Below are 23833 nucleotides of genomic sequence, written 5' to 3'. Positions count from 1 at the left end.
CATATGACTAAAGGCCTTCTGTTGCTCCAAGTACTCATGGGTATATGTTTACAATGGTCTGCTTTGTCCTTTAACGTCAAAGATGAAACAAATAGTTACCTGTAAGCACTTTGGAACTGGGAGCAACTTTTGGCACAGGCTCAGCTCAAGGCTGATATTCTGAATTCATAACAAGATCACAGGCTCTATACCACACTTATTCCATTAAATGATGCACAAAACTAGTCCAAAGCATTTAAATCTGCTCAGAAAATCAAGGGGACAGGGGAACAGTCAAGAAAGTTACGTAGGTATTGAAAATTTTCTTTCACTCACTAGGGATTCTCATTCTGTCATATATGATGAAGTACTATTTGATATTATTTGATAATGTAATTTTGTTATCCCTAACTCATGAGAATTATAATTTATTATCATTTAACCAAAGTATACATTTTTCTCCTTAGGACTACAAGTTTTTCTTTAGAAATATTTTAAATATTTGGAAAAACAAATATTAATGAGTAAGTAAAAAGATGTAAGTAATCTGAAAAAAAATGAAGAAAACATTTTAAGACAAGAATTTCCATGTTTCTAATTTGAAATTGCATCTGGTGGGTCTAAAAAAAACCAACATATCCTACTGTGCATTTTTTGTCTCACTTTCCTCTCTGACACGTCTGATGTGGCTCTTCCCAGACTGGGAAGTTCCAATTCCTTCACTTTGCCGATCTTGTTTTTGCTCAGGTTAGTAACAACCTCCTACATAATCAGTATAAGGACATTTATACAGTTTCTTTGTTCTCAGAAATATTTTCATGCATTTTTCATCCTACCTTACAGCTTTCCAATTTCCCTTAGTGGCTTCTTGTCTTTGCCACTTCTGTGGTTGCTCATACTCCAACGTTTGTGCTCTTTCTTCCTGTTTTCTGTATAATCTCCCTTGGTTATATTTTGCCCTTTCCTGTTCTTTCAGCTGGCATCTGTCTTAAGCTTTTTGTGTCTTCTCCTTAAGTCCTAATCTATTTAATTACATTTAGCTGGCATGATTCCAAATACTGAACTCAGTATTCCTGTTTTTACCTCCCGTGTTTTACTTTACTCATTTTAATTCATCTCTTACAAGAGACAGAAATATTATCTGTAAGGAAAACATTTCACCATGCACCCCAATTTGCACTGTCTTCCAAAACAGAAGAAATTCTCTGGCCAATTGGCAGTCATACTTTACATCCCTGAACACAATGAACTCTCATACTGAAGGAGAATTAAAACATCAAACTCGACATCCAAAGAAGCAATCAAGCGAGTTTCATTCTGTGTTCTCTTCTTCCCTATCTTGTCAGCTTCTCATTCAGTTCCAGCTCTTCATCATCCTTAATACATGAGGTTTTTTGAAAAGAAAAGATTTTTTCAGTGAGTGGATTTTCTCTCCCTGATTACTAACACCATTTCATCTTCCTTCATATCACCCAGTCAAACTCTTCAGACTCAGCAGTCTGTTGGAAACTGGTGCTTACATTACAAAGCCAAAAGTCATCCAGTTCAGCTTGTTATATGAAAGAATGTCTTCAAGTTGAAGATAATTAAAACAACTATAATAAGTGGCCTCAAAAATTGCTGTCAGAATCTGACTCCAGGAGTTGTGGTAATCATTTAATTGATTGAAAAAGATTATCTGAGTCTTAGAGTGTGTGTGCACAGGTGTTTTAATCAGAGCCAAATGAACTGAAAGAATGAGAGTTTCATTGGCAGTAATGGAAGGAAGGAGGGATCAACTGGGTGAACAAACTACAGTCAGGCATCTGCAAGGCATCTTCATGGTTTGTCTTCTGAGACATTGAGTCAAATGGAAAACTGTTAGCCCTTCAACATCATGACTAAAGCAGAAACAGTAAATTAATTATGGAACTATTAGCCTCCTTAACTCCATTTCAACCCAGGATCAACACTATATTTTCCTTCCAACAACACTATGTTTTCTTCCTTTTAACCTGTTTAAAAAGAAATAAATAAATTGACAATTCATCAATTTTTCCCATAATCAAGATAGCATTTTTCTTCATTAAATTATGGGCTTGAAAATCCTCACATTCTACAACAGAGGTAAAAGCTCCTTCACTCTTTTGTCAGTATCAGAATCTGAAGTAACTTCACCATGCCTTAATTAAAAGAAAAAATAGGAAGCTTTTACTCTGTGGTCTAACTGGCCAAATTTATGCAAGGATAATGAAAGGAAGGAAAGTATTAGGGACGTAAAAGAAACTTTTAGAGGATGTGCAGGAATGTCACCAGCAAGCACAAGATAACGCAGAACTTGCTGAAAGCTGGGATGGAAAATATTAAATAACCTTCCACAGGGAAAAAAAGAGGAGAATACAATATGCAAATTGCTTTTAAGTCACAAGCATACTGACATAAAGTCAAGTCTTTGTGAGAGGTCTTGGCAAAGGGACAATTCTGAGGCAAACTCAGCTAGGACACTTAAATCTGAGTCAGTGTTTAATCAAGTATTCGACATCTTATATGTCTCTCTTGATGTCCTGTAACTTCTCTTACATCTACAAATGACTTGATCTTTTTTCTTTTAATTCTTCACTTCCTGCTTCCAGAAGAGTTTCCCATGCATGACATATAACTATCCTTAGCAAAAATGATCAGGGGAAAAAATAATTTCAAGATCTGCATCTGAGAAGCCAGGTAGAGCTGTGATTAAAGGCTGACGCTTTTACCTAGCATAATTAGATTTTCCATTTTTATACATTCCCTCAAGAACAACTTGTACAGATTTATATGAGTTGGCATCATTCTGTCAGCTCTCAGTGTGGCAAATGGTTCTGGCATCTGGACCTGAATTTCCTCTAGTAATAAAATACTTGAAAATGAGCATCATGCATAAGCCAAACTTATGACTATTTTCACTTGGAATCTCCTTGAAAGAGTCCCATTGGATACAATACAGAATAGAATAAGACTGCAGGAGAGATGGTTAATTTTCGAAGATCATCTTCTCCAAACTCAAGAATAATCTATCCTACTAAGAGGAGGTTAATCAAGAGTAGCAGGAGGTCTGCATGGACGAAAAAGAAGCTCCCAACAAAACATAAAAGTTAAAAAAAGAAGAACCATACAAGAGGTTAAAACACAGACAGAGGACCTGAGAGGAATATGGAGACTCTGAGTATGCAGATATAGGGTTAGGAAAGCCAATTAGAGGTAAATCTGTCAGGGGACATGAAAGACAACAAGGCAATAAAAAAGGTTCTATGGGTACTTCAGAAGCAAAAGATAGACTTGGGAAAATGTAGGCCCACTCATGAATGGGGCAGGGGACCTAGTATACAGGCCACAGAAATGGCTAAGGTATTCAATGCCTTCTTCATCTCTTTCTTTACTGGTAAGACTGGACTTCAGGAATCCCAGGTCTCTGAGAAAAATAAGAAAGTCAGGAGCAAGCAAAACACCCTTAGTGAAAGGAGAAGGAGAGTCAGAATCTTCTCAGTAGTTCTCACTGACAGGACAACAGGCAATGGGCACAGGAAATTCCTCTTAAACATAAAAATAGCTTTTTTGCTGTGAGAGTCGTCAAACACTGGAATACGTTGCCCAGAGAGATTGTGGAGTCGCCTTCCTTAGAGATAAAAATCTGAGTAGATACTAAAATCTAAAACCTCAGTAACCTGCTTTGAGCATTAGGTTTGTCCTAGATGATCCCCAAGGGTTCCTTCAGACCTCATCCATGCTATTATTGCCATTCAATGGGATTTCGACCAGCTCGAGAGGTAGGCAGAGGAATCTCGTGACATTCAACATGCAGAAGTACAGAATCCTGCAGCTGGGGAGGAACAACCCCTTGCACCAGTATAGGCTGGGGATTGAATTGCTGGAGACCAGCTCTGCAGAGAGACCTGGGAGTCCTATTTGACAATAAACTAACCACGAGCCAGCAATGTGTCCTCGTGGCCAAGAAGGCCAATGGCATTCTGCGATGCATCAAGAAGAGTGTGGCCAGCAGGTCAAGGGAGGTTCTGTGCCCCCTCTACTCTGCCCTGGTGAGGCCTCATCTGGAACCCTGTGTCCAGTTCTGGGCTTTCCAGTTCAAGAGGAACAGGGAAGTGCTGGAGAGAGTCCAGCGCAGGGCCACCAAAATGATCAGGGGACTGGAACATCTTCCTTATGAGGAAAGGCTGCGGGAACTGGGGCTGTTTAGAGAAGGTAAGATTGAGGGGAGATCTCATTAATATTTACAAATATCTAAATGGTGGATGTCAGGAGGTCATTGCTTTTTTTTTTTTTTGTTGTTGTTGTTGTATCTAGCAACAGGACAAGGGGCAACGGGATGAAGCTGGAACACAAAAAGTTCCACTTAAATATAAGACAAAACTATTTCACCGTGAAGCTGGGGGAGCCCTGGCACAGGCTGCCCAGTGAGGGTGTAGAGGCTTCTTCTCTCAAGGTCTCCAAAACCTGCCTGGGCATGTTCCTAGGCGACCTGACCTAGGTGGTCCTGCTTCTGCAGGAGAGTTGGACTAGATGATCTTTAAAGGTCCCTTCCAACCTTATCATTCTACAATTCTATGATTTAGCTGTAATATACAGTAACGTGCCCTTGTCAGCTTTCTCTCTATAAATTAAGAGAAATGGCATTTTTATATGTATAAGGTATGGTGGAAGAAACATTTAATCTAAAATGTCTACTCATAGTACAAGCAAATCCCAATCCATATATATCCTTCAGATAAAGATATACCTTCTGACTCCATGAATAATACGTACTCGGCACCACTGTAGCATCACCACAGCAGAACTCCTGGAAATAGCATCAGAGGGTTTGCAAGATTTATTGAAGGGAGTTCTTTTCTGTGAAAGCTTTGATTAAGAGAAACAGCTATGCACTTTAATTGAATGCTTTTATGAGGAGAAACCCTTGACAGTGTTAATGAAAAGAAATAAGAGCATCCAGAGAGGCCACCATATTTTATTCCAAGCACCAAAAACCAAACATATTCAAAATGCTTTAACAGTTTGGAAGTACTTTCTATTGTTATGGAGATTTTCACAGATGCGTATTTTAGGACAAGACGGACTCCTAAGAGAATTTTATGAAAAAATTTCCATCATAGACCATTCCATAATTCCTAAAACATCATATTTCTGAAGCTTCAGAAAAGAAATACTCTTTAGAAAAAACCCTAATCTTTGTTTCCATTAAGTATAACCGTGAAAAACAGTAGAATCATTAAAAGCTTTCATAAAGATAAATGTTTAAGTGTAGTTGACTATGACTTTTTCTTTTGATTTGACCTTGATTAAATTGAAAGCCCATAGAAAATTTACAGTGAATGTTAAATGTGAGCTATACTAATATCTGGCTAACTGCCTCTGCTGTGAAAGCTCTTTCTATTTTAGTAGAATTTTATGCATAAAAGCATTTTCCAGAAACTGATGTAGTATGTTCAATACAGTTTTATCCCTACACTTAATTACAAAAGCTTTTTCATAATAACAAATATTGTCCCAAGCAGAGATTGTATTTAATAAATATGCTTATTGTTTTCCCTAATGAAAGCAATGTTTAAAAATTGTAGGTAATCCCATTACACTGTACTTCAATTATATAGCCCAGCTCTCCTACCCTCCTGCTGATAGAAGACTGCCTCATCTTAGTTTCCAATTATATACATTAAGTCCTTCCAAACCCACCCTCATTATTACACACAGCATGTTTAGCTCTATCAGAGAAAAAACTGTAATTGGGAAAAGGCAAAATGTATTTTCAAGTCTAAGATAATCACAAGAAAAGTTAATTATGTCAATTAAAATAATCTCTCCACTCAACAAATAAGACCTATTTTTACAGAGAAACACAGTAGGACAGGTTCTGATCCTTGGTCAGCCATAGTATTTCTACTTCAATCATCTTTATCAGAAATTCTGTGATAGAGATATAATTTTTATTTTAAATTAAATTGTAATGGAAGAATGGCCAAAGAGAACTATTGGGTGAAAAGTCCAAAGCTATTGGGAATCCTCTAAAAAACAAACCATGACATGTCACATGCATACACACCCAAAAAGAAAAGTTTCAATTCCTGGATTAAACTTCTACTTTCAAAAAACAAGAAAAGACTACAGACACAAGAAGACTACTGACAGAAAATGGTAGACACAAGAAGTAAAATCTGCATGGTTACTGCTAATTGTTCTTGATGAAAAATTTCATCTTAACATCGGAAGACAACCAAATGAAGCTACAAAATGCTGACTTTAAATACAATTACTACCTCAAGTTGGAGCTCAAAGTGTTGTAGATACTGCCACATGTAGCATAACCAATGCTGTTCACCCCAAAGACCATTAGAGAAGGCATCAAACAACAGACTCATTGATCATATAACTGCACAAACCCAATCTGTAAGCCCTCAGCCTGTAGAAGGAAGAGTAAGATGTGAAACATCTCTCTTCAGTAATTATTTCTTATAATTTTCCTTCCTCTGCACACTGTACCTTATTTCAACATTAAACTTGATCTCATCAGTTTTTGGAACACACAAAGTTTTCAATAGCCTGCTCATTCCCATATTTTCACAATATCTAATTGCAACAGCACAGTTATTCACAACTTTAATTTTGCTGTGTTTTTTTCCATCCATAACTACTTCTTTAGAACACTCAAACTTTTAACATTTCTTAACATATTTCTTATTGTTCTGTGGGTGCCAGAAATAGAAATAATACTCCAGAGAGTATTTCAATATTCCTACAATGCCACCATAAACTTGCTTTAAGCCAGATAGTTTAGGTAGGTCTTTGTTTTCATATTTATGTTATAAATTTCTGGCAATTTGCTCTATAAAATTTGTTCTGATGACTTGTGCTATAACAGAAGTCAAGTGCAAGTAAAATGCAGTTTAGAAAATGTTTTCTGTTTTCACAGGAAAATACTTCTCCTAGAAGTTCTTAATTTTTTTACCCTAATTTGTTTTTTCCTTATCACTTGCTGACTTTGCTAGAGAATTGGGATCCCTGCCAAAGATGTTTACCTCAATTTTGTTTCCAGTCCTAAATTAGATTTCTCCTAAATACTAAATTAGATTATTAATCAGTTAAAATCTAAATCTTCATTATTAATTTACTAGAAACAATACAGCATCTTGTAAAACATTTATGCAGCAGTAAACGGAGCAGCACTTTGCAGAGATCACGACATGCTTAATTTACTACACAACTAAATATTTAATTAGAAATGGTAGCAAAGCCAAAGGTGCTTTGTTGAAATTAAACAATCTTTTAAACAATGAAAGTCTTAACTGTATTGTGGGCAGTAGCCCTAAATTTCTAAAACAAGTGGTAGGAAATGTGCTCCCTTTTGTGGGCTTTGCCCTTACCAGTTAAGTGAAGAATCATGTACTTGGCTATTCAGTTTGCTATTACTGATATGTCTGTTCCCCACGGTACTTTCAACAGAAATAATTTCAAAATGGCATTTGTAATTAATTCAAAACCCAATGCACTTCATATGCTAGTTAAAATACACAGAAATTGGAGGAAAAAAGCTTTACATTATTTACAGCAGGTTACTTTTTGTCTTGATTCAATGTCTTCCTTGCTAAGAATACCATCTGTAATTCAAATAATAGTATTTTACCTTTCTTGTGCACTCTTCCATAATTCTTTGTTTAAGATTTAGTTTTCAAAACCTTCCAGCTACAATCTTTAAGATACATTTCCATTTATACCTCCATAGAATCATAGCATCATTACAGTTTGAAAAGACCTTTAAGATCATTGAGTCCAACCACCAACCTCACACTGCCAAGCTCATCCCTAAACTCAACCATATCCCTCGGCATCTCTAGATTTATATCAAAACTTTTGTCTCACAAGCAATGTAGGAGATTGTGCACAGATCTTTTGTAAAGCCATGTCAACATGGACATATCATTCCCAGTGATGAACCTAAACAGCAAATGATGTTACGCAGGATACTCATTCAAGGCTAGCATTTAAAACATGTATTCTTAGGTCAATGAATGTAGCTGAATGTTTCACAAGTTGTTAAATGTATAGCAAGATGGATGATGAGGAGTTCTTTTTTTTAAAACTATTCCTCCCTAATGTATCACTGACATGGCTTTCAGAAGAGGAAGGCAAGGACTTCTACCCTTATGAACAAAAATGAAAGTGAAGAATGAAGACAGTAAAGCAAAATAGGCTGAAGGAAGTCAAGAACAAATGCAGCGTGTCTCATTTCAAGAGGAAGTCTCATTTAACAGAGTATTATACCAAATAAAACAATGACGAGGCTATAAGCATAGTCCTAAAAACAGAGTAGCAACAGCATCGCTTTCACTTAACTTTGAACAACTATTTCAAGACAACAAATTGATACTTAACTGTCAAGCTGTTTTTATTAATAATATACAATATGCTGACCTTTTGCTACCTCATAAAAATACAACAGTCTTGTCAAATATAATTCAGCTAAAATCTTTAGAGCAGTTGTCAGCTAAGAAAACCACAACTATGTACAGATAACTCGTAAGCCGACTGGAAAATAGTATCATCTTTAGAACATGAGCAAATCATATCTTCTACATCTTCATTTGTCTCAAGGCTAAAGAATATTTCGTACATTTATAAAACTGTATGCTATAGATACTCAAGACTTTAAACAGAACAAAGAAGTGTATCATTTAGTAGTGAGTATTTTCACCTCTTATCCTAACGATATGACCTTGCTTCTCAAGCTAACTTGTATTTTTTTTTAAAGTAAGATGAGTGATATCACTGGTATTACTCAATCTATACTCAGTTTAAGCATATGGAGTATGGAAGAAGTATTTAGTGGAAAACAGACTGAAGTAAATTGAAAAAAAAAAAAATCTTAGTCCAGGACTCAAATGCAAGGTTTACTGTTCAAATCCAATTCCAGTTTAATAATGACAAAGCTATTGCACTGCCAAGCTTCATGAAAGGCATGTGATAGCCTCAAACTAGTTAATAGTGGCTAAGATTAATTAATTGATTAACTAATAGGACAGCTGAATGTAATGAGTCATTCAGTATAGTGCTGGCATCATTGCCAATCGTCCCAGAAGAGCTAGGAGTTGTGCAAGCTATGTAGCTTCTCTGTATCTAAATGTTGCCATGTCTGAACAGATTTGCAATGTGTGGGGAGGGTGGGAAACATGGGGAACTTTATGTTGCTGTTTTCTGAGTTATATGTAAGCTGTTGTGAAAAAGAGCCCTTCAGTCTTCAGAACAGTTTGTGAATGCTTCACATGGCATTTGGGCCCCCTTCCAGGTGGTAAAAACTCTCATACTGTGTGTACGAGCTAATCCCTTGATTCTTTCAAACTGCTTATCTGAAGCTGTTAACATATATTAAAACTGTAACCAAGCTTTCCCTGACATGCATCAACATTTTAAGTAGTGTATGGCAGAAAAAAATGGGTTTTACACCATAAAAAAAAGTGCCTCCTTTAAAATAAATCTTCTTGGGAATCACATTACATGACAACAACTCTAAATTTTACTTAAGGTGTTTGCACACACACGTTTTTGGCAGGGTGCATTACAGTAGGAGCAAGTTACATCTATAACAGCTGTAATGGCCTACATAGTATACTAAACACATGTAAAGTATCATTTTATAATCTACCTTAGGAACTAGTGAGAGAATTCTCATCTTAGTTTTCCCCAGAGACTCTAATGCCAAAGGACAGATTGTTTCTTGTCAGTGTTTCAAACTGATCGCTATTTGCAAACACAGCAAGTGATGCCAAATGCAGTTCAGAAAGCAAATCAAACAACAATTTTATTATGCACTGTTTTGAATTGCATATGCAGGGCAGAGAGGCAAGTAAGGCCAAACTTGCACATCACATGAGCCATTTTCATAATATACTTGAACACTGCATAAAAATGCAAAGAAATAAAACAATGCCAATAAAATAATGAGTACCTTATGAATTAAATATTATAGTCACAATGCTACACACTGGGAATTAACAGAATGTGATAGACAATGTAGAATGAGTATGGAAAATCCAACTAACGTTACAAATAGAGTAGATATACTACTTTTTACCTTAAAAAAACCAAACCAAACCAAAACGAGTGACAATTATTCAATTATTTGTTGAATGAAAATAGGAAAGAGAAACTGCATTAAAAAAATTATTTGGAAAACCAGGGTAGCTTGTAGCCTATGATAATAAAGCCATTCATTCATTAGAAGCAGGTCCAAAGTGATACCATTTGAGTCATGGTACGAGCACTCAACAGCAAATAATGCAGCCATCGATGTGGCAGTTGTTTAGTGAATGTCTTCCTGTCCATCTTAGCTTTGTTTATAAGAAAACATGATGAAATTTAACTGGAGAAGTTACTTAAGCTGTTTCTAAGATGATTGCAAAGCTGGCTAAACCAGTAAAGGAAAAAACTGTTTTAAATGACATACTGTAGATATCTACAGATCATGAATTAAAGACCTTGTTGTACCCAACAGGAAAATACATGCACCAGAGTGACAATATTATGAGTGAAAAGGGTATCATCTATATGACAGCCATTAGAGTCTTCTTAGATCAAATTGTAATGAAAGAGAGGAGATATTCTGTGTTTTTACAAAGAGTTGTCCTATAGCTGACTAACATATATTTCTTCAATAAACAAAATCTAGTTTAAAACAAGCATATCCCTTATTAACTGCTACAGGTAGGTGTTGGGCCTATGCAGATGGAATGGGTGAGCAAAACAAGAGCAAAATCCCTCATAGATGAAAAAAGGAAAAGATTACTTTGAAATAAAGGATTGCAAAGGATTAACTTCAGTAGTTTACTGTTGATTGGTATCTAATTTTGAAACATCACTCCTGCATTTTTTCAAGATTAGTTGAATTTATTTACTATTAATATGATGATGATGCTGAAGCAGAAGTGAGTTACAAGCATAATAAATCTCTACTTAAGCAGCTTACCCCTACTGTTATATATTAATCATAGCGCATATGGGATTATAACCAACTGTAAATAAAAAGGGGGAAGGGGGAAGGAGTTGAGTAGCTATATGTTTCTGGATTAAATCACAATATAAGAAAACACCTTTGAATTGATAAAGCAAAAGGCACAACAAGATCTTGATACAGGCACACTGACATATTTTTCTCCATTCAGCTTTGTGTGAAAAGATAAGATCTCTCCATAAACTATAAAATAGAGCACTTACAAAGTCCATTTGAAAAGATTCCTCCAGGGGTCTGAGATAGCACCACTACCTGTTCAAATAGGTAGTTCTACAAATAAGTGATGCACTTTTGTCATCCTATTGAATCTGGTCAACATGAGTCCAAATACAAGTTAACTATCTGTTTGCCCTTACAGCATGTGACAGCTACAGGAGATGTCCCTTAGTGAAGCAGTCATTTCACCTCTAGCCAAGGCAGTAACTAGACCTACGAGTTCTATCACTTCATCACAATCCCAGTGGACTGGAAACAATTTGGTAAACTCTGGTTTAAAAGAGAGTGCTTAATGAAGAAATGTAAGATATACATTTAAATCTTGAAGGAGACTGAGTTTATTTTGTTTGGAGTTAAATATATATCTCCCTAAAAATAACATAAGGTTATCTGGTATTGTATTTCACAATGTCTTAATCCACAGTTTCCATTCTACCTTGTGAAAAGTTACAGTTCCAAGAGAAATTCTTTTTCAAATTAAATGACTGGGCAGTTACTTGTAAAGTCAAAATGAGACAAGAACATCTAGCCTAGAACAGCCTACTCTGCAATTAGCTTCATTAAAATACAGATATGAGAATGATCTAGGTATCAAGTGTCATCTTGACATGAAGAGTTAATTGTTGCTGCTGCCAGGATGCTGTCAGAAAAATGATTAACTATGCCTGCATTTTCAGATGTTTTTTTGTTACACATCCCAGTTTTGTTAAACTTCTATTGCAAACTTTCCTGCCTTTTTGAAAATATTTCATTGTCAGCTGACAGTCTACTGAGGATACTCAATTTGCCCCAAATGACTTGAAACCTGGGCACATAGAATGAAAAAATATCTGCTAGACTATGTTCTATTTATCTAGTCTGCACTACATGACATTTAAAACTACGTACTTAAAATTATACTGTTCAGTTTGTGAATATTCCTTATAGATAATCTTTATTTTTTTTTTTACAATTAATAGTCCAGAAACTGGACTATTTATATCATTATCATTGTATCAGCTAGTTATATAACTATATATGCATCTAACATATAATCATTTTATATACATCTATTTTTAAAAGGTAAATTCCTCCTGTCTTGAATTATAAATTTAAGAAATAAGTTAAACTGGAATAACAAACTAAATGTTCTAGGGTAAGACTTCAAATATTTTCAATATGGGACACAGAACTGGTAACATTTTTGGTAAGAGTCCTTTGGTATCTAAAAACTAGAAAGATAATTTTAACAATGCTATTCCATAAAAGGATGATGAAAAACAACTCATTTAACACTTTACATGGGCCTGGTTCTTTCTCTCTGAAAAATAATGTGCAAGGAGAAAATTCCTTTTTCTCCTTGTTGTCTTCAGATGTAAAAACTCAACAGTCAGATAGCATTTATAATTTTAGTCTCATGTTTGAAACATGTTGCACTTCTCAACAAGCAGAAAAAACAATATTCAACTGAAATTAAGTCATAGGGTGACTTTGGCAAGTATCATAGGGTGACTTTCTCCTCTTTAGGTATTAAACTTTGAAACTCCAATTCTATCAATATAGTGAAGCGTTGTTAGAAGGTTTTCACACTGCTCTCAGATCAGCATGATTAATTGCCCAGTTTCTTTTCTGTACCTCTTCCAATCATTTAGAGTACTTATTTTTATAACATAACCATGTACACTTAACATGTCTGGATTTCTACTTGATTGTGGTTTAATGAGAAAAATTCAACATCAATCTTTGCCTTAACTTACTCTAGTTCCAATGTTCAAATGATCACATTTACTCTCACAACAATAGTCCTTTCATGTGACAAAATCAAAGTATTTTAATAACTTTAGTAAAACAGGTAAGAGCAGAACTGCATTGAAAGGATTTCAGTTGTTTCCAGGCATTAGTGGCAGTACACTAAATATCTCACTATTTGAGGACAAGAGTAACACTAGCAATCAAGCCAAGACAACCAAATTGAGATAGAATTTGTAGATAACAAGCACAATATATGCCAGAAGGAGTTTATGATCCAATCTAATAAAAAGAATAAAGTCTAAGGAACCTTGACATGCTTGACTTTCTGTGGCAAAATGGGAACATTAAGAGCAATTAATCAGCATTATCCCACTTTCAGAGGGAAGAAGTTTTATCCAGGACTGACTTGGAAAAAAAACGTTCAATTTCACTAAGTATTAAGGTTTTTCAAATTATTTCATTCATTTTCTGAATTAAAACGAGGCTTTTCAATATCTCATAAAACTGTGACTCAAATAAAAAACACTGGTGCACACTACTCAACTTGAAAGAACCATAATAATCAATGTTAGGACACCTAAGGCTACCAGTTACCCAATACTCCCTAGATGGTTTCTCCACTCCTCAGATGAAAGCTTAACAGTAAGAGTTCAGGTCTGCATTTTAGAATCAAGGAATCACAGAATAGTAGTGGTTGGAAGGGATCTCTAAAGATCATCTAGTCCAACTCCTGTCTAAGTCCACCTAGATCAGGTCACACAGGAACACATCCAGGCAGGTTTTGAAACTCTCCAAAGAAGGAGATTCGACGTACTCCCTTGCATGAGCCCAGATGGGTTTACCCCTGTGCTTGTGCCAGGTCTCCCTCACCTCAACAGTAAAATAGTTTTTCCTTAAGTTTGAGCAGAACTTTTTGTGTTCCAGCTTTCGTCACTGGACACTAGAGAAAAAAGTGCTGCCCCATCCCCCTGATGTACATCTTTCAAATACTTGTAAGATTAATGAGGTCCCCCTGCAGCCTTAAAGAAAGTCCTTAATTTGTGTGTGAGAGTTAATGAAACAGTGCCCTACCCCACAGTCCAACTCATTGATCACAGGCTCCAAGGAAACGTCAGGCTGGAGGGGAAGAAAGGACTGGAAATGCAAACCAGCAGTTCTAGCAGGTACCGTTGAAAGAAAAGCAGCCTAGGAGCTACCACAGGTCTTAGTAAGAACAGGTCTATCTAGTCCCTTCGGTCTCCCACTTTTTGATACTTCCTAGTATTCTTCACTCTTTCCCTTTCAGCAAGACCCAAAATAGCTTCTCTAGTACAGGCCAAGTTGTGGCTCATGAGAGCCCCTAGTCCTTGGGCTGCAATTCTGCCAGGCTCATGGTATCAAGAACAAGCGTGTCCCACTCACATTGAGGCAATTTGTATGCCAGCTCTCCTAGATCAGGGACAGTCGTGTTCAGGTACGGGGAATAAGGAGCTGGGAGGTATAGGGAGATGGGGATGTAAAATCCAGCTTTAGAAGTGATGGAGAGCTCTGGAGATACTGGGGCCCAAGTCCACAACAAGACACATTCATGCAGGTACAGGAGCGCATACAGAGGAGCACCATGTTATCACATTAATACTGCCTTAGCTCTTTCCACAAAAGACTGGCCTAACCATCATCCATCCCCTTGCCTTTGTGTGCACCTCTGGGCACTGTATGCTCTGTTTTGCACTTTGGAAACTCTGCTTTCTTAAATAGTCACCTGGGAGATACAAGTTCAAGACCTCTCTATGCACAGTTCAGGCTCAATGTTCTGACATTTTAAGGAACTACACCATCAGATTGTGCATACCTGTGTGTGAACATATGAGCCTATGCTATAATCCTCTTCTGTCATGCCATTCTCCAATATTCTCCCTGGCTTTAAAAAAAGAAATAGGCTCGTACAAAATTTCTGTTTCTTTGATATATTTCTTAAAACTATTTTTGACTTATCCAAAGAAGCTGAGCATAACAGGAAAATCTGTTACGGAGACATATACTCCTCTGATCCCCCCTATCCAGATTTTAACTGCATGAAAACCTTTTTGCACATATAGGCTATTAGAAATTATTGCTGTATGTTATTACCCCTGAAAGCATATTAAGAAAACAATGTTTCATTCCAATCATGCACACAGATAAAAAGCTAATTATTTGTCCAGAAAAGGAAAAAAGCAAGGTAAAACTGCATAATAATTTGATTATTCAACCATTGTACCAAAAAAAGGACAAAAAGCAAAACAAGCCGTTCAGTGAAATGTTATTTTTAATTTACTTCTCAATAGACCCATTTTCATATCTGTGTTTTCCTGTGTCCAAAGTGTCGTACTGAAGATGTCAGTGTTGATCAGCTTCTAATCATCAATAGCACTTATTGAAATAGCATCCTACTATTGGGATTTTCTGTCTTTGCTGGAGTACACCATTGATTCATAGGAGAAAAAAAAAAGATAAAACTAAAAGCAAGCCCTGACTCTGGAACACACCTCCAAGAAAGAAATGTTATTTTTGATGGAAGATAAGAAGTAAATATTTTACAGGATGTTTTCTTGCATGCTTATTGTCCTCTGGCAAAAATGAAATTCCATTACAAATGTGCTAATACTGTGCTCAGGTAATGTGCAAAAAATGCTTTTCTCTAAAAATTATGAGGTATAACTTGGAAGCATGGGCACAGAAATGAGCTGTGCTGATTCTTTTGGAAGTCCTATAAAGCTAAGTAGCACTATAATAGATTTACACAGAAATATTTCAAATACCTTAAGATAATAAGTGCCAACATTTTTAAAGCATTCTTTTAGTCTATGGTACCAGATTGTATAGAGAAGAATATATTTTCCTATTGAATTACCTGGAACTGTTTTATGAAATTTTCCAAGGTTATTGAAATAATCTATAAACACACACACTTTAAACAACCCATACTAAATCTGTTTTTAAAGCTGCTGAGTGAGCCCCACTGTGTCAGGAGTGGAATGTGTCCACTCATCCTGCCTCTGTCATCTTGGAGGAAGCCTGAAAGCAAATGTTCCTCTGGAGGGAGCCTCTCAGGACTAACAAAGATCCAGTCTGCAACTTTTTTCCTCCCATAGCAACACATAAACAGCAGGAGAGTTTATATGATGCCCTCTTTGTTGAAATATGATTTATCACAAAGAAAGTTTGACAGTCCCATGTATAGTTGTCTGCATTTCTGTTTTCCCTTATGCATACAATATGAAATATATAAATCACTATTATCTGGATAACTTCCCAATGGCTTGGATTTTAAATTTCAAAATTACCACACAGTATCTTTTTAACCACTTCAAATACTTTTCAGAAAACCCAAATCTCTGGCTTTTCTCCCCTCTTCAATCGTAAATATAATGTATATTTTTTCTAATCATTTTCTCTAGGTGAAGAGCTTTTCCAGTTACAGAGCAATGCTGGCAAGGGATAATTACTTAGTGCATTGGTGGCTGTATTATATAGTGTAAGATATATCAAAAAAACAACAAAGCAACCCATTTATGAATGCTTTGACTACATCAAAGACGGAAAGGAAAAGAGGAAGCCATCATTACCAGACTAATGAGGTAACTTTATAACATTACATCTAAGTTTTTTCCTCTGATTTAATGCTGAGTTTATGAAAGAGGAATTAGTCACATTTTGAAAATGGTTTGTTATGTTAATTCAGACAAAACTGGAAAGCAGGTATAGTAACCAAAGGCTTTCTAGACTGAGAACAAAAGACAATTGCCTTGATATCCCCCAATTATCATTACTGCAAATTCTAAACCACTTGAGTTTTGCTCGTGGAGAAAGAAGGCAGAAGCATGTTACCCACAACGACTTCTAGAAAACAACTGGTTAAATACAGTTACATTTCATGAGATGAAAAAGACTGAAAGGTAACACTGTCCAGTTTTACATACCTGTATATTTTAAATGAAAGGGATCATACTGCAGAACAGTTTCAACAAGTACCATGAAACAAAATTCCTAAAACATTATAAATGCTTAACATATTACATTCTCACTGCTGTCACATTAGATAAAATATACAAGCAGCAAACAATCAAGGGTTGTTTAAGAGCCTAATACTGTACTAGTAAAAATAATGCAGCACAGCAACAAGTTCACTGGAGTGCTCCCTTAACACACAACATACAAGACGTACAGCTGTTTATCTTGCAAAAGAAACAAATAAAGAAGGGAATAAAGACTTTTGAAGAGATCTTCTCCCCGGTATTTAATAATATGCAAAATGTTCAAGGATCCTTGCATGAAATCATGAATAGCAATAGGTTGTTTTTCAGGGTATTAAATAAAGCTATCCAGACACACAACAGGATGCCAGCAGGCAGCTTGCATGAGACATAAGGCTTTATATTCCCACTAGGAACATACCTTCTCTGATTTTGCTTTCCTGGCGTTATGCACAAACCTGCGTCCCAGCTTCTTGGCATACCAGATAGAGGCAAACATTGTAGTGATGAAGATTCAGTCTGAATATGCAGCACACATTCAAAAAAATACCAGAAAACTTCCCCCACAACTGAGATACGAATCTGATGCTGGTTAAGGTTTCTCAACTATGCTGTTGCTTTGTCAGGTCCTCTCATGCTGCCTTCTGAAAAAAAAAACAACCCAAACCAACCACCCAGTGTGGCCAGTCTGCAGGTGTATTTACATACTGCCAGCAGGAAGTCCAGGGTGAGGCATCTTTGCATCCAGCTCACATCCAGTCTGCTAAGTGCCTGTCTGCAGTTCTTTAGCACTGTCACCACAAACTACATATGTGTCAGTATGAAAGGAAGCTGCAGTAAACTACTGTAGCAGACAGCTCACCTCCTCTTCTCCTGTTCTGAAATTTAACTCCTTGGTTCTCTTTGGTTTGCCAGCATGCAACAGAGCAGCAGCAGTTCAAATAGGAGATACACGGCACTGCAGGAAAGGAAAGGGGTACAGGAGTGCCAAAAATAGAAATGTACATTAACTGTTAAGGTGAAGGAACAGGTGTTTTACATGTTCCAGTGCAATTAAAACATGAAAAGAAAATAGATTTACTTTATTCTAGTGGTCTGGAATCTATCCAGAGATATTTTTGTTACCTAGCTTCAGTTAGTAACAGAAAGACATCATAGCAGTTCAGTTCGCTTGCTGATGTCATACAGGCTTTGCTGAAGGATTTAGGGCTCACTCAAGGACTTCTGGTTTTCTTTAATAATGCCTCCGTGACATAGAAAACTGGGTTTTTTGGTTTTGTTTTATTTTGGTTTTGTTTTTTAAATGAAACTTTAACTTCTGCCCTACCTAAGCTTACTTTTTTCCTCTTCCTTTAATTGGAAGTTATTTTACATTATGAGTTTAGAAATGTTTGTGAACACCTATTTTTGCAGTGAAACAATGTTACTGTTTTCCTTTTGTCACATAACTTCAGATTTAACCCTTGCATCTCTCTTCAGCAATAATCTCTAAACAATAAGTAGAAACATTCCCTTTTGTCTCCAAACATATGACTAACCAGATGTTCCTCCCAGCCAGAGGCAGTATCAAAGCTGTAAACTTACAGGGTTTATAGCTGTGTATTGTATTTGATAATACTTTGTATTGTAAGACAAATCTAGTCCCTTGCTCTTCCGCCTAAAATTGTAGAGGTAGCAACATGTGGGAGAACCACTGTTTTCCTACGTGCAAGGATCCCATTTAGGGTCCACAGATGTAAGAATAATTTCTCTTCTGCTATTCTGTGGTGAAGTGCAAATCAAAATAATTAGATGCACGGCAAAAGAAATACAGTCAGCAATCTAGTATAGGGCTCCTGGGGCCAAGGAATCACTTCTGCCCCAGGATTTTCTGAGTATGGCTGAAACTGTTTTCCCCAGGGTGCATGAATTCAAAGAGGAAAATATTTCACTCCCACTTAAAACTTACACAGAATATCCAAGTTACTGGAGCTGGATGGTATTGCCCAAGCTTTAAGCCTGAAGGCATATACTGCTCAATTCCTTTAATATTATACAGTTCAGAGAATTCCTTCAACACATTTTAAAATGGTAAGTTGGTTAATTAAATTAAAATTCTTAGATGATTTCTTTTTTTCTTAAGGAAACTCTAAGTTATATATTTAGTTTTTGCTTGACATCTCGAACGTTCTGACAAACTCCTTGGTAACTGATAATATTTCTGGGTGGAGAATAGTTTTTAATTACTTCCAGTTTAGACAGTTAATCCTGGCAGTCAGAAAGTTGTAAGACCACAAGGCAGAGTAAAATCTTTTCTCATCTGGAGTACAACTGATATAGAAGAGCTTTCTGTCCATAAGAGCACTCCAGCTCTCTGAACTCTGAGCTGATAGTAAGATGGATACTCTGGAGTGCAAAAGCCTTTATTATGCCATGTAGCAAACTCATACCACTCTCTACATTTGTAGGATGACAGAATGCCCTGTAATGGATGGAGGAAGAAGAAGTAAGAAAGATGGCCTGAAAAATACAGGAAGAAATCAGAGGTTTTGTTTCTAGTTTGAATATCACTGTAAGGAAGCATGAGTGGGGAAAAAAAAAGTGCAGAAAAGGAGAAGCAACATCATTACACAGCTTAACCAACACTATAAACGTTAAAGTGAAAGGAATAGGAAAAGCATACTCTTACATGTTTTATGCATAAACAGTAGAACACCTCTCCCACTCTGCTCCCATGCTTTTATGAAGAGAATAAGCACAATTTGAAATCATTGCACTACAACCAAAAAAGGGTACATTCTCTCAAGCAACTATTTATATAGTCTTATGTATATTCAGCTCCTGAGAAAATCGAAGGAAACACTCATTAAACAATAAAACCTCCTTTTTATGACTTCTATCATCAACATTAGCAGCTTTACTGAACTATTTATTCAGGAAAAATAGGGAGCAATAAAAAGCCACAATTCATCCCACTTAAAGGGAAAAAAAAATAGAACATATTATTCATTTAAGGAATAATGGCAAAGCAATAGGGAGGTAATTTTCTCCACCCACTGAAAAAGTTAGAACAGGAGGAATGAATCTCGTCAAATACCTAATTCTGATTCTAATCAGAAATGCATTTTAACTATTTGCATGCATTTGCAGATCTAGCCAAACCCTACAATATAGCAATGTCCAGACTACAAGCCATTTTCTTCCAGCTCCATCATGCAGTAGGCTGCAATACATTGTCAATTGCAGGTTTATTAGGTCTGTGCTGGTACCCAGGGATTTTATGATTATTAATGTTTTACTGTAACCATAACGAAGCCTGCATTGTACAGACGTGCTATGAGCAGAGCTGCTTTAGAAGAAGAATTGGAGCTCCCAGCTGCTCTCTGTTCACAGGAGTAATATGTACTCTAGCTTGCTCACTGAAGTGCTACATTACAAGGGCAGAGAGATGCATGCAATTGAGTGGCAATATTATTGCAGACAGGAGATAATCAGTTAAGAGTAAATTTTACAAGGGGCTTCTTGCTGCGAATGAGTGGGTGGTTTTCAGTAAACCAAACCACATCTATACCATACATTAAACTGCATTCTTGCACCTCTGTGAAAAGAAATTGGTCTTGCCACAAGCGGACACATGGACACAAGCATAAAGCAACTATGGTGTTAAATCCTATTATTTTTATGACATGGCTCCCCAACACTGCAAGCAACAGCAATTGCTGTGCAGTACCAAAACAGATGGTCGTTTCAAACACCTTGCCAACTGTTTGCATGAACCGAGTATCACCAGTGCTTCTGACGGTCAGCCTCTTCTTTCAATTTTAACATTGCTGTTTTACTTTAGCAGCACATGGGAAGTGCAGCTTAGCTTTAGACAGGGTATTAATCTTGCCTTGTTAAGGGATAACTTCTCACAGCACACACGGGTGTCAACCTCCCCCTCGCACACCTGTGGTGAAGATAGATGTTAGCTGTAGATTCTGTTTCTCTCCTACCTCTATCTGAATATATACACACAATAGTCATAAAATGTGATGACAGGGCCATTTAAAATACAAATACACTTCAGTCATAAATAATGCCTTTCTTGTAAGAATAGGAAGACAGATGAAAAGATTAGTCATTCAGGGTTTGCAGAACTCTGTTTCCAGTGAAATGGACAGGAGATGGAACAAGTTAAAAATTAAATATCAAAGATATAAACTATCACTTTGCTTCAAGGCTTATAGGTTAACACTCAGCACAGCTGGGGATACAGGAACAAAGCTGATGATGTGAAACTCAGGTAGAGAGCTTTTTTTTTTAGTACTAGGCAACAACAGGTATTGATTTGGCTGACTATACAAGCAATCATTTCACTTCCCCAACACAACTAATTATCTTACAGAGTTACATGATGCCAAAGTACATTATTTAATGACCAGAATACTAGGAAAGGCAGAAACCTTCATGTCTACTATTCCATCCATAAGATAAAAATTTTGGGGCTTCAGATCTTACAGTAGTTAAAGTAGATAAAAGTCCCATGGGTTTTTAAGGGCCTGATTTTTTTATTCTTTTCTATAAAAAGGACAAAATGGACAAATGCTCCTCTTCCTATTCTAACAGATGGTATTCTTATAGGAAACCCATGGCTACTCTTACAAAAGGAGTAGTTACCTGAGCTGGCACAACCAAAACCCATTCTGACTTCTCTTTTGGCCAGGGCAGAACCCACACTGTTGCAGTTACAGCACAGACAAAAGATCATCATAGAACAGAATCACAAAATCATTTAGGTTGGAAGAGACTCTTAAGATCATTGAGTACAACTGTTAACCTACTACCACCAAATCCATCACTAAACCACGTCCCTCAGCACTACATCTGCACAGCTTTTAAATATGTCCAGGAATGGTGACTCAACCACTTCCCTTTGCAGCATGTTCCAATACTTAATAACAATTTTGGTGAAGAATTTTTTCCTAATATCCAATTTAAACCTCTCCTGGCACAACTTGAGGCCATTTCCACTTGCCTGTTACTTAGGAGAAGAAACCAACCTCACCTTGCTACAACCTCCTTACAGGTAGTTGTAGAGAGTGACCATGTCTCCCCTCAGCCTCCTCTTCTCCAGACTAAATACCCAAAGTTCCATCAGCCTTTCCTCATCAGACTTGTGCTCCAGACCCTTCACCAGCTCTGGTGTCCATCTCTAGATATGATCCAGCACTTTGATGTCCCTCTTGGAGGAAGGAGTTCAAAACTGCACACAGCACTTGAGGTGCAGCCTCATCAGTTCTGAATATGTAAGTTTCTACTTATTAGCTTTTCTATCCATTATAATATTTTATAATAGAATATATTTTCATAATAAAATTTTAGAATTCCATCACTTAAGCCTGAATTTTAAAGATAAGGAAACTTGGGTTGCTTAAAAACGAAATGTAGAAGCTGAAGGAAAATGGAATAAAAATGGAAGTGAAAATTAAAGCTTGTATATTATGGATAGCAGAGATTCATGCTTTTCCAATGTAATTTTTTTCTGCTCCCTTAATATGTCTTGTGCAAAATATTTTCTATTTAGAAACTATGCTTTCAGAAACACAGCTGTGACATTACAAGTTTGCCCTAGGTCTAATTTCCTCTTAAAACACAAGATACTGCATGAGATATCTCCTCCTTCTTATTTTCTTATGTATGTCAGAACTGTCTTCTAACAGAGGGCATGAAAAATTTCATATACAATGTCCCAGAACTTCAGAGCAGTAAAGAAATACAATGCAAACATTTCCTTCTGTAGATCTCCTTTATGTGTGAGGCCCCCGGAATTGTGTACCTGCCCTCTGCCATGCAATTATGGCCTGTATTTTTCTTCTCTTCTATTATTTGATGTAGTAGATGGCACTCAACCTGCTATATGTGGTGCAATAGGTCAATAGAAGAGAGGATAGTGCTGTGCTACATAACTGCATGAAACAGAGATTTAGTGGTGGAAGCACAAGAAATGGAAATTAAATAGGTCCTGTGCTAAACGCTGATAGGCAGCATATCCCTCAACATGGGGATATATTCTAGCACTTTACAAGAGAAGGGCATAAGTGATAATGTTTAAATTTAGGCAGTTCTTTTTTCTCTTTTATTTCTTAAGCCTTGAAATGGAGACAAACCTAATTATGGTACTTAATTTTGATTTTAGAAATTGATTTTCCACTCTAGTTTCTGCTGGTGCATAGGAAACTAGTGAGTCACAAAAGCAACATGAGCAACATGACAACCATTAGAAGACTTAAAAATAAATAAAAACTTGGAAAAAAAATCTCTTTATTCTTGTCTGTGTCCTAGGTCCAGCAAAAATTGCTTCCTGCTTCACCTTTCTGATATAAATTTTAAAGTTTCTTCCTGCTATATTAAGAAATCACAATCAAAATGGTGTATAAATACTCAGATGTGCCATTATGCTGCTCAGATTATTGTATCAAATCAAAACACAGCGTATCTAGCACAGTTATGTATTTGCATGGCAAGTACTCCCAGAGGAAATAATATAAACCACAAAAATTACACTTGGGGAAAGAAAAAGAAAGAAGGAAACACATTTTGCAAGCAATGCTTATGTGTGTTACCAGTGCATTTTGCAATGGACTTGCTAAATGTGATCCTGAAGAAAACCGAATCCAGTGTGGAAACATATTACAGCACTTTGCATGTGCCTCCCATGCTGCAGCATTTAAGTACCTTTGTTTTCTCTGTACTTACACATAGTTCTGTGTGATGGTGGAATATTACCTCTGCTTCAGAAAGAAATGAAGTAAGGCACAAGGTGACTTGGTACCAGCAATACAGGAAATCAAAGAGCCTGCACACTGCCTGGGAGCCTAAAATCTCCACTCTCCCAGTCTGGCCACAGGGTCTGCCATGGCCA

At 36.6% G+C, this 23833-nt stretch overlaps 1 protein-coding gene across 3 annotated transcripts in view; it reads right to left on the bottom strand.

Moving 5' to 3' along the window:
* The window catches only part of DLG2 (discs large MAGUK scaffold protein 2), a 1019609-nt gene that overhangs the window by 495159 nt on the left and 500617 nt on the right, over positions 1–23833 (bottom strand). Inside the window, exon 1 of one of the 3 annotated variants that reach the window (XM_061990864.1) lies at positions 17372–17449. The exons of the other annotated variants lie outside the window; for them this stretch is intronic. Within the exon in view, the coding sequence (XP_061846848.1) occupies positions 17372–17449 (78 nt within the window). Of the gene's footprint in view, positions 1–17371; positions 17450–23833 lie in introns of those variants that run through there. 3 annotated transcript variants of the gene reach the window in all.

The sequence above is a fragment of the Colius striatus genome, chromosome 1, assembly GCF_028858725.1.
Source record: "Colius striatus isolate bColStr4 chromosome 1, bColStr4.1.hap1, whole genome shotgun sequence".
Taxonomy (NCBI): domain Eukaryota; kingdom Metazoa; phylum Chordata; class Aves; order Coliiformes; family Coliidae; genus Colius; species Colius striatus.
This window is presented reverse-complemented; position numbering and strand designations above follow the sequence as displayed.